Source organism: Hydractinia symbiolongicarpus, chromosome 9 (genome assembly GCF_029227915.1).
Source record: "Hydractinia symbiolongicarpus strain clone_291-10 chromosome 9, HSymV2.1, whole genome shotgun sequence".
NCBI lineage: Eukaryota > Metazoa > Cnidaria > Hydrozoa > Anthoathecata > Hydractiniidae > Hydractinia > Hydractinia symbiolongicarpus.
Genome location: NC_079883.1, coordinates 21,952,122 through 21,963,677, shown reverse-complemented (window position 1 = coordinate 21,963,677; position 11,556 = coordinate 21,952,122). Strand labels below are relative to the sequence as shown.

The following is an 11,556-nucleotide window of genomic DNA, read 5'->3' as shown; positions in this document are numbered from 1 at the left end:
CCAACAGCCAATACGATCAGATAGATTGAGCATGATTTAGATGTTTCACTTTTCTTCCCAATACGGTTCCATACAATGCAACATAATCCATTTCCAATTAGACCCAGTATACAGATCACAAATGATACAGGAACGGAAGATATCCAATGTAGAAGCAGGTTATATTCCTAGACAGAAGAGAAGAGTTACCCACTAAAAATATGATGGTCCTGGTAAGAAAAAAGTTAAGCTTTTCGATTGCTACTTTTATGTTAAATTTTTAAACAATTTCTAAATTCTTTGTTTCTATAAAAATTTCATTGCTGACACTTCCTAAGCTAATACATTCCCATTGGCAAGGCAAGGCAAAACCGTCTGAATTTAGAGTATTTATAGTATTTGTATGCCAAAACAAAACAATAACTGCAACAATAAGAAAAAAGCAGGATGAAGGAAAGAAGTGCTTGAAACAGCGTAAATAGACCCATAAAAAACCGCTGGAGTTGTGTAATGTGCTGTGTAGTTGTGTGTGAACGCTTTCTAACAGAAATATCATGTTTGCAATATATTACATAAATAAAGCGATGTTATGGTGCCTCGTACCACAAATATAACGTACCATTTTTAGAATCGGAAAGTAAATCTTATCATGAAATGCTGCAATATATAATTTTACTACATGGAATTTTTTATTTGGGACAAACACATAAAAAAAGGAAAAATTTGCTTAAAATTTAAGACTAGCTGTTTTTATGTTCATATTTCATATACAAGAAAAAAATGTATCACACAAAAAACTTGCTTACCATAAATGCTTTTTTAAGTCAAATTATTTAAAATAAACCATATGGATAGGTGAGGAGCGTCATGTGAATATAACAGAAAGATAATGCTGGGAATATATATCCCTGTGCAGATGTTTGATTTCTCTTTTAATTTGTAGACATTTATATCATTACAAGCTGTTAGAAACGGATTAATTTCTAATACGTTTCAGCAATGTTAAAATGATACATACTAAATTTAACCCTAAAGTTGAGTGACTTCCGCTCACACTAAATGAGAAAGTGCAGAATAGGACTTAAAGGAATTGCTAAATTTATATACTTCTGCAATAAAGAAAAGAAAAAAATGAAACGGACCCTGTGAACAGCTATACAGTTGTACCTAGTAACGTTAACTTCGCAGTAATTCATAACAGCTACAAGAAAACATAAAAAGAAAACACTAGTTAGCATAGATGACAGATGAAAAAATGACATTCATATTTATTCCACACTTGAGTAACCTTTTTAGATTCTAGATATAGTGAATCTACATTAAAATACACCAGTTCCGTGTGTCTGTAACAGGCATAGTGGATATGTTTATTTTTCCTTTGATGTCGCCAATAAATGCATGTCTGAAATGTTAAATTTTCTGACGTTGCGGCGCTACGTCGATAACACTAATTTAACGTCAATATCCATATTAAATTAATGAAGCGATTACAGTGCACTTAACACTTTGTGGCCAAATAACTTGGAAACGAGGTGCTGACGTCAATAATCTTTCACCGCGTGGGTAAGTAGGGACCACCTAGGACCAATTTGGGTAAGTTTCCGAAACCTGGGATCCCAAAATCCCTTTCGGAATGGACGGGTTGATCACCTACTCAAAAAACCTTCAAACCCTAATATTTTTGCAACCGTTTGCCAAAGATACATGATCCTATACATCTTCTTAACCAGCGTTTCAAGATCTATACGATAAAGGCATCCAGGCATATAAAAATCAAAAAAAAAAAAAAAATTGTGTGTGTTTTTCCGGGTCTTTGCTGAATTTTCAAACCCTTATATCTCCTTAGGCGTTTGTCGAAAGCATATGATCCTATACATCATTTTGATCAGTGTTTCAAGCTCCACATAATTTTTGTGCATGGATTGCTGACATCACCAAAATTCATATAACACTACTTTTTCATTTTTATCTCCTGCCTCAGTGGATTTTACCAAGGGCTTTATCGGCCAGTTTAAAAATATTTCAGTAAAGATGTCCTGACGACTGCAGCCGACGACGCGATAAACAGTAAAACCAGCAGATCAGATAAGATAAGAAAACGTAATTTAAAGTCGATAAGATACAATACGTTACAAGCTAAATAAAATAAATAACATTTAAACTAAAATTTCCCTGCCAAAAATTGATTACAAAAAATAAACAAATATATCGCTGCTGTTAAAAATTGCAAAAAAAATGTGAAACTGACAACAAACCGTTAAAACACACAAAATTTAGAGAAAACGAATATATTCCTAATATGTTAGCTTCATCTGCGTGCTTTTTACCATTTCTATATGAAATTTTTACTTTGTAAAAACGTTCTAGCCACAACCTTAAAATCGTTCTTTTTGAGTCGAAGGGAGAACAGCAACTTTGTTTTTAGGGTTTTACCCTGATCTGCACATGCGCTTCAAAATAATATTTAATTTATTCTTCGTCGTAGATAGCCCCGTCCTTGTTTCAAGTCGCTAATGTAATGTTTATGTTAACTACACAAATATGAAAGTTATGCAACATATAGACTTTGGAAAGTGAATGAAGGTTGACACACTAAAAAAACATAAATTTTAGAACCAACTGTATTAACTACTCCAATAGATGATCTCATACTTTTAATTAAACACATCCACTCAACAGTATCTTGATATACTTTTTGTTAAACGAGTGTATTATTGTGTATGATGTTTGACTTATGTATGATTTTAAGTTTGACATTGAATTGTTCTTCGTCTGAGATTGTCATTGTTGTTATATTCTTGACAAAGTTATACTTAATGTCTGTTCTTTAGCTGGCGACTGAGTGTATGCTCCTCCCGAACAGCAAAACAAACGTCGAACTTCATTTCGAAATCTTGTTCCAATCACGGAATAGATTAAAGTATTGATGGATGAATTTAGAACCAAACCAATTTTGGACAAGGCAAAATTACCATCAACAATTTTCCAAACTCGACGTGATTCTTTTCCATACTGCAGCATGTAAAAGCATTTTGATACACATTGCCAAAAGAGTAATGCAATGAATAAGAAAGTTACAGCCAGTAATGATTTGGTCAATTGTGTTTTCATTTGTTTTGCTCGCGTTAAACCTATGAAAGAAGAAATTCTTTATGCACCTTTCATGTGTGAATGATATGCTGAAGCCAATCATTTTGTGATATAAAAATTGGCTCACTTTTTTAACATTGAAACCATTTAACTAAACAAAGAAAAAGCCTGGGATTTTTTTTTGTTATCCTTTTTAACCCTTTTTTCATTTATCCAGCCTTTTCTCTCGAGTATGAAATCAAATGAATGAATAAAAGAATATAAATCTTTACCTTTGTTAGAAATAGAATACGTCTTCTTTGCCCGCGTTGATAACTTGCGTATAATGAGAATATTCAGCACCAAAATCGACAAGAAAGGAACCAAAATTAAGAACACACAGTGCACCCAAAATTGGTTTATTACCCCACCATTTCCTGTTCCAAAATCTGTCTTGTTTAATTTATAACCGTCTCCTCTTTTTTCTGGTGCAAAATAAAACCAAAACGGTACTACAAAGGGAACGAGTACAACTGCTAACACCGTTAATACAATTACTGTTTTTCTTCTTGTGTTAAATGTGGCAGACTGCAGTGGAAAGCGAAGAACAAGGAAACGATTAAGTGTCACAGCAATCATCACCCATCGACTGTATACCTTGAAGTAAATCATTAACGGATAAGCTACCCATGAATACAGTACTGCATACGCGTAAGTTTTCCTTACACTTGGGAATTCAACTTGAAGCGAGGTAGTCAGCAAAAAGAACAAAAGAACGCCACTGTCTCCGACAGCCAGTACGATCAGATAGATTGAGCATGATTTTGATGTTTCACTTTTCTTCCCAATACGATTCCATACAATGCAACATAATACATTTCCAATTAGACCCAGTATACAGATCACAAATGATACAGGAACAGAAGATATCCAATGTAGAAGCAGGTTATACTCCTAGACAGAAACAACGCATTATAAAAAGTTAGCTCCAGGTAACCCGAACACTAAATAACTTGAACACTCGACCCATTTTTCATCCCCGTAAGGCTAATTTTTCCGACAACTCCAACTTTTTACTTAAGAAAAAGACTATAGATAAATGTCAGATCTTTTTTGTTTTTTTTGTTAGTTTTTATTAACCCCTGATGTATATAGATAATATTGCATGCCAATTCAATTTACAAAGAAATTGCATGATTTTTTCATCGCCAAAATTGGAACTTTTCCTAGTAATTGTTGGCTTACCTCTAAAGAAAGTCGCTTTAACTCGAACTATAATCTTATTTTCGATTAAACTCGATTTTACGAAAGCTTCTTTAGCTCGAACCATTCCCTCGGTCCCTTGGAAGTTCGAGGTGGACGTTTTTAAATTTCATTCCACACAGTGTTGGTAATCGTTGAAAGAAACATGTTAAGATTGATCAAGCAGGGAGAAGAGCCTGACACTACGAATCACTTCAACTCCAAGATAACTCTTAAACCGTAACCAATTCTCTTCAATATCTAGAAATTTTAATTTTCAAAAAAACTTAACAGAACGGCAAAGTTTCTGCTAGCATCTCCTTAATGATAGCCGTCGTCTGTCTGTTTGACTGTTTGTTACGGAAATATGAAATGCGATATACAAAGGACAATAATTCATGTTACGGGATAAAACATTTTTTCCTTGTATCAACTTATAAGTCGAAACACCATAAAGAAGATTCGTTGTAATTTCAAAGATGAACCTCACTGCAACATTCACTAATACCACCATCACCGTCAACAATCGTCTAATACAAGAGTCTGTGAGATTTACTACACCGAGTCAATCAATAAACACATATTCCTTTTATTTTTCTATTGATTCTCAACTTTTCATGCAGTAAGCAATTAAATGAAACTAGCAACATTTGCATTTCCTGACTGCAGACAGCACCCAAACGTTTTACCTAGTCAGCTGGTCGTATTCTTCTAAAATTTTTGTAGAAGCGTACAAGAATATGGCATACCAAGCAGGTCGAGGAAGCAATGGCTTTAATACCTCTTTGGGGATATTTATTACCTGCAGCATGGAGCATTATATGAGAACTACAACTTCTTTACTTTCACGTAAAAAAGATTTCCGTTCTACTGACATTTGTGTATATTGCAGATTGTAATTAGTTTCCCGCCAAAGTAGTCAGTGTCTTTATTCTTAGATCTTTATTTAAAAATAGTAAGTTTATCATATAAAATAATTATTTCTAAACAGCTGTCTAGACGACCACATGGTTCTAAATGTGCGTCACTTCTTTCGCCTTGACCTTTTGAGTGGTCCGTTTGTTACAAACCATTCTTTGGAGTGCGCAAGATTTGACTGGAAGCTTGATGAACCGGTTTGTAGCCCCTTTAAAGTGTATTGAAATTTTTATGAATAAAAACCTAGCTATTTACTAAAATTAGGAAACACATAACAGTTGTCGCGAAAACAGGACATGATAAAAAAGCGCTGTTAATATTGGACCGAGCCTATGCTAAATTGAATGAAATATAATATGCAAGAATATACACAAATTTCTTACCATAGGCACTCCTTCAGGTATGCAGCTTTTTAAAGCAAAAATATGTTTATAAGTCAGTGAATCTCACAGATACGTGTCAAAGTGCATTTGTATAAGCGAAAAAGAAAGCTCTTATTATATACCCCAAAGCGCAGATGGTTGCTTATATCAATAGAAATCAGTTAAAAATCAACCCAAGTTCTAAAACGTTTCCGCATTATTAAGAAAAGTTGTTTTGTGGGATGTTTTCAGAGAGTACTTTCGCACCCAGAGTGTCTTTTTCCTCACACCAAAATCCCGTTTTTAACCACTTTATAACATAGCAACCACATCCAATTAAAAAATAATAAGTTCGTAAAGAGGCAAAGATGATAAAAAATAGAATTTGAAAGTTATCAAGGAATCTTTTTTTTCAAAAAAATCTTCATTGATTCTCGACTTATTGAGAGCCATGAGCCACGAGCAAGAGAAAGTAAACAATTTGACTTTCAATACCGTTACCGACTGCTGATCCACCGGGCAAAATAATATCTGACCCTCCTGGAGACATTAAATATAACTACCGTAGCGTAAATAGCCTCTTTATATTTTTACCATCAAAAAGTTCGAACCGAAAATGCAGAAAGCACTAGATTCTCAAAAGTTGGAGAAAAGGCACCTGATCGCCGCTATAAAAGTCATGTGTGTTTGTCCTTCTATGTTATATTTTGTTGTTGCATTTTTAAAACTTTGTGCTAGCAACTAGGTGTAACTTGTTTATTGTTTTCATCATATCCTCTCATCTAGTGACATTAAGTTAGATAGGCGAAATATATCGCAATGTAGAAATTTATGCTTGTACTTATGTGTATGTAGAACTTGTATCTGTAATATTGAAATAGTTGTATGTAAATTTCTTATAGCGAAAAAAAAACAAATACAAAAAAAACAGACCAGCGCACTTTGCTTGCTGCTTCAATATTTTTTTCCGAAAAGTATATTACAAAGAAATATTTCAGCAAGACTCATTCTGGACGAAAACTCTAGATATATCTATATGTGCGAGTCTGTAAATTACATACATGCCGGAAAAATAGCGATTTTTGTTTTTCGCTGTTTCCAGCTCGACTTTTGTGTAAGTCACTAAAGTCGAAAACCAACAGCCGTTCCGTAGCCTCTTTAAGTAACATCATTTATAATAAAAAAAAACGCTAGTAGGCATGGCAACGGAGGTTGTTCCAATTTTTTTACTGTATGTTGCCAATCGATGGTAAAACCAAACCAACCATTGAACTTATCAAATATTTAGATCACTTTAATACATTACATATGCTGTTTGTAGCAATTTCCATTAGTAACCTGTTGTCTCTCTGGAGATAGATTGAATATTTAAAAAATATTTATTTTTGTACTTCTGTCATTTTATGAAGATATAGTAAAAAAAACAAGACGGTCGAAATATCTGTACAGAAAACAATTTTTTATTTGATTGCTGTGATGTCTTCATTTCAACTCAGTATCGGCATAATTTTGCTCTTTGCCCACTTTATAAGTAAGTATTATTAGCTTGGGGGAATGAAATCTTTCCTCCAAGGTGAGAGGTAGATACATATATAAAATTAAAAATAATAAACTACTTTTTTTTCAGTAATTCTCAACTTGGCGGGTTATAGTGTAGCTGAACCATAAAGGAGAACTAACGTAAAAAAACTACATAGCTATATGTTTCTTTTGTAATAAGATTATTGTATATCACGAAAACAACATGAGATAAATTTCTTTGAATTTTTGCATTTTTTAATGCTCAAATTTCAACTTAATGTAAATGTTTTGTTTAAGCATCCATGTTTCAACAAAACTGTGTTTTCTTCTTTAGGTTGCGGACTAGAGTCGTGTTACAAATGCACAGACACGCCTTTGACTGACGCTAAACAATGCATCAAAGACAAAGATTGGTGTGCTGCTACACATGACAGATGCTTGTTAATGAAAGAAAAGTAAAAATTCCTTTTTGATTTTATCAAATTAAAAAAAGAACCTTGAAAGTTAGGAGAAACAAAAAATTTAAATATAAATAAAATAGCTTGTACACGATAGCACAGCAAAAGAGGCCAATGACATTTGTTTACGTTTGGCCTTTTCTCGCTTTAAGGAAAGAAGTTTAGCAAACATGAATACCATTCAAATGCTTCTGTTATTCACGATTAAATCATGTTTTTTTGTCTATGTAAACGTAACAAAATTTCATTAAAAATTGAATAAAAGAAAATTGATTGATTGTTTTAGAAATTCTAATGGAGCTATGGTATATGAAGCGAGATGCAGTACCGAAAGAGAGTGTTTCAGTGACGCAGCCAAGAAAGCTCTTTGTGATAAAAAAAATGATTGCAAGGTAGGTTAAAAATTATTGAAAATCTGCACGGTACCCCACCAAGAAAACTTAATTGAAAGGATTAACAGCGATTAATAATTATTATTGTTTTAATTTTTTTTCTTCAGGTACTGATGTGTTGCGATTCCAATTCGTGTAATACCGCTCATGCAACATGGATTCGATTTGACGTGCGATTATTATTACTTGTCGTCATCTCACTGACAGTAATCTTATGGAAATAACCCGATATCGTGTATATATAATGATGGCATGAGACCACTGTAATGTTTTGCACAAGGAAAGGCCTTTTTCTCAATGTTTTAATGTCTTTAAATTTGAGTTATATAGCACAGATACTCTTTAAATTCTAGGAAAGAATTACCAAAACACGCACAGCATAGCTATAATACCTGTGCTGAAATAATTTTTTTTAACATTTTATAATTTACACAACAATTAAAGTAATCACATAAATATGGTTTTTATTTTTATCCCTAAATTTTCTAAATTATCCTACGCTTTCTTTTAAAAATGTAGCTTTAACCAAAGCAAACTTCCTCTTCCTAGTATATGGAGTTTCAATTTCATCCTTTTTTCTCATTGTCAACGACATTACGGCATACTTGTTATGTACGTTAACATAATATAGTGGAAGTGAGGGCCAATTTTTTGAGAATTATAGCTACAAAACATTGGGATCGTTGCTATTTACAATCTGGTGAAGAAATATGGAGACAGAGGCAGCCAAATTTAGAGCTCACCATCACAAGCAATTGCATAGGCTAATTCTCTATCCGGCCCACGCATTTTCAACTTTTAAAAGTTCACTTGACAATGTTCAGAGTGGACTTAGGACTTGGTTATTTGATTAAATCGAAACTACTGAGATGTAATAACTGTTGCTGCATAGCATTGAACATTAGACACTTATATCACACATTTTTACCAGGATTATATGTAAAAATATTTTTTGCTGACTTGTGCAAAAAGGTGCAGCCAGTGCAGCCCGGGTGTTTACGTCTTGTTTACGTGGGCTAAATATCCACCAAAGTACTATCCTTACAGTCCACCGTATGCAAAGTTTTGGTCGAGTGAAGCCCGTTACTTATTTAAAAAATTGAACCAAGAAAGACATTCCCCAAAAATTACTGACATACGGTAAAAATGGGACCCGGGATTCAGAGACCCTAGAGTGTACGACCCAACGATTTTTACAAAGACCAGAATGCTACAAACATAAACATGGGAAAAACACAAATATAGAAATTTTAGGAGACTTTGTTTTGTGCTATGCTTGGTTCGTTCTAAAAAAGATAGTGCCATGGTAAAAGTTTTTTCAAATCCACTAAAAAACAAGCAATGGGAGATGACAGTGCAAAACAAAAAGTCGTGTAAAGCTATAGTACCTGGTTTGATAGTGTTGCCGATCAAGTATGAGGCATCTGTCAGCATCTACGGTGTTTTTCTCTGTGAACTAATAACACCACTTTCTGTGTTCCGAATTGTTGATTACCAGGAAAATTTAGTGCATTTTGAACTCAAACCAAGTAAGTATATAAAAAAGGCAGACAACATTTTATTATTACTTACTCATATCTCCTCCATTTTCTATTTTTGATTTACACCGACATGAGGCAAAATACTTAGAAATTACGTTTGTCAAAAATAGAAAGATGAGAAAGTTCAATGCCTAAACGCTTGTTGAGGGTAAATAAACTTCTTGAAATAATACAAATGCAATGGCCTTATACCCAATAGAAATGGTGTGTCTTATTTTTACTTAATACAAATACGCACTTAATTTCTAGTCCTTAGTTTGTACTCAATACTACTGGTTTCTGTAATGGGAGGTCGTCTATGTAGGTCGTGCATAGGTCGTTGTGATTCTGATTTATGTAAGAGCTCTCAGATTTACAGTAGATTCTGCGAATGCTTAAAGTTGCAAAGTACAATAAAATATAAACATGTTTTACTATCTACATAATCTGCAAACATAAATCGCGAAATATTTTGTCGGCAAAAAAGATTTTACCGGTTACTAAAGGGATAACCCTTTAGAAAAAAAACACGGGTTCTACCGTCTAACAAAGTCCAGTTCTTAGGTTTTCGCACGCCGTACATATCCCGGGCATCGCTTGTTCCTGCATCCTTCGCATAAAGTAGCGATTCCTGCTAATATTTTAAACAAAATGCGTCTATTCTTTTAGAGACTAGTTGTTAGCTAAGGAAAAAATCAAAGGACATTCTGTCGCACAAATCTCTTACATCTGTATTTCGTACATTCTTGTTCGCCTTTTAGCAAAGAATGACATTTTTATTTTACGAAGTATCCTAAATAAATCTGCAGTATAATTGTATGTATGTATTCCACTATTTAAAGTCATTTTTACAATAGTTAAGAACTAATTTAAACCAACTATGCAAAAAAAGAAAAAAATAATAATATCAATTAAAAAATATTAGGAAGGATCGACACTATACACCTTTCCCGAATTTACTTTCTTTGTTGTGCTGCAGCACTTTTTCAACTTTTTTAAAGAAAACGAATGTCATTTTCAAAATCCTCACATGAAAATTGATAAATCGTGAAATTTTCATATTCATACATCACAGTTATTGCAGGTTTAATCGTCTCATCGAATCACTAACTTTAGAGTTTTAAGCAAAATTATATTACAGTGGTAGGTGCAGCTATCTAATAACTTTTAACAGGAGAAAGAACAAGCCAACCCTCTGTAAGGTTTGTTCTCCGCCAACTGTATGTGGTCACTTTTACTTTTCTATATATACAGACACAAGAATGCAGCACCTTGGTAAGAAATAGAATATAACACATATAAAACAATAAAGTTGGATGTGATAAAGACACATATGCTTAGCTGAAAAACATAGCTAACGGAATAGCATAAATACAGCTAGCTAGCTGAATAGACTGCTCTCTTTTAAATTTTGTAGCTAAAAACTTAAAACTGTTTTTTATCATAAAAAAAAAACGATTTTAAAGGGGCGAATAATAAAAGATGGTTTTATTTTCAGTATATGTGACGTCATCCACACTTTTTTACTTGGAATAAGTGTTTATAAAGACATTACATAACTGTTTATCACTGCAGAGCAGAAGTAGTTTGCGCGTGGGCGCTCTATGTCACCCGTCAGTTTAAGCGCAAAGTACCCATGCACAATAAGGCCTATAAATGGCTAAAATTCAGATTAGGTTTTTATCTTAGGATGTATATTCGTAAAATACAAAGCTTTTGGATGTCAAAAAATTATCAAGGGGCTATCTCTAAAATTCTCATCAATTAAGCTCAACGGCTTTTAAAGTGGTCGTCTTGACCGAACTATCTTCATGATAGCTCCATCGTTTTAAAAAAATCTTAAATTTTTAAAAAATTGCTAATTACTTAACTGGAATCTTCGTTATTTGTTTGATACGCGTGATCAGAGAATAGTTGGTGAATATATCGCTCATTATACCATCTTAAAGATTTTATGCGTAATTCAGTACGACACCAGCCGTGTAATAGATATTTAGTACAGGTATACCACATGTCGTAAATCATTTGAAGGGCACACATCATTATAGTGTTTCTGGTGTAACATATATATTTTTAAAATGACTTTCCCGCAACC

The 11,556-nt window shown here is 33.4% G+C and overlaps 2 protein-coding genes across 2 annotated transcripts; one reads left to right on the top strand and one right to left on the bottom strand.

The window, feature by feature from the left end:
- Positions 1-2,769: 2,769 nt before the first annotated feature.
- On the bottom strand, positions 2,770-4,078 carry LOC130657837 (galanin receptor 2a-like). Its single transcript, XM_057460833.1, has 3 exons — positions 4,046-4,078; positions 3,342-4,002; positions 2,770-3,110 (listed from the first exon to the last, which is right to left on the bottom strand). Exons 1-3 carry the CDS (start codon positions 4,076-4,078, stop codon positions 2,770-2,772), a joined length of 1,035 nt encoding a protein of 344 aa, XP_057316816.1.
- Positions 4,079-6,980: 2,902 nt separating this feature from the next.
- LOC130657938 (uncharacterized) lies at positions 6,981-8,397 on the top strand. The gene is made up of 4 exons (XM_057460935.1): positions 6,981-7,101; positions 7,426-7,546; positions 7,836-7,941; positions 8,049-8,397. The coding sequence occupies exons 1-4, from the start codon at positions 7,047-7,049 to the stop codon at positions 8,163-8,165; spliced, it is 399 nt and encodes a 132-aa protein (XP_057316918.1). The 5' UTR covers positions 6,981-7,046; the 3' UTR covers positions 8,166-8,397.
- Positions 8,398-11,556: the final 3,159 nt, after the last annotated feature.

What these genes read in the sequence shown, in the direction of transcription:
- LOC130657938 (XM_057460935.1), top strand. Translation starts at nt 7,047, where the DNA reads ATGTCTTCATTTCAACTCAGTATCGGCATAATTTTGCTCTTTGCCCAC. An exon ending in GCTCTTTGCCCACTTTATAA is followed by an intron (nt 7,102 to 7,425) that starts GTAAGTATTATT and finishes TTTCTTCTTTAG; the next exon opens with GTTGCGGACTAGAGTCGTGT. An exon ending in TGCTTGTTAATGAAAGAAAA is followed by an intron (nt 7,547 to 7,835) that starts GTAAAAATTCCT and finishes TGATTGTTTTAG; the next exon opens with AAATTCTAATGGAGCTATGG.
- LOC130657837 (XM_057460833.1), bottom strand. Translation starts at nt 4,078, where the DNA reads ATGGGTCGAGTGTTCAAGTTATTTAGTGTTCGG. An exon ending in TCAAGTTATTTAGTGTTCGG is followed by an intron (nt 4,003 to 4,045) that starts GTTACCTGGAGC and finishes GTTTCTGTCTAG; the next exon opens with GAGTATAACCTGCTTCTACA. An exon ending in GTATTCTATTTCTAACAAAG is followed by an intron (nt 3,111 to 3,341) that starts GTAAAGATTTAT and finishes CTTCTTTCATAG; the next exon opens with GTTTAACGCGAGCAAAACAA.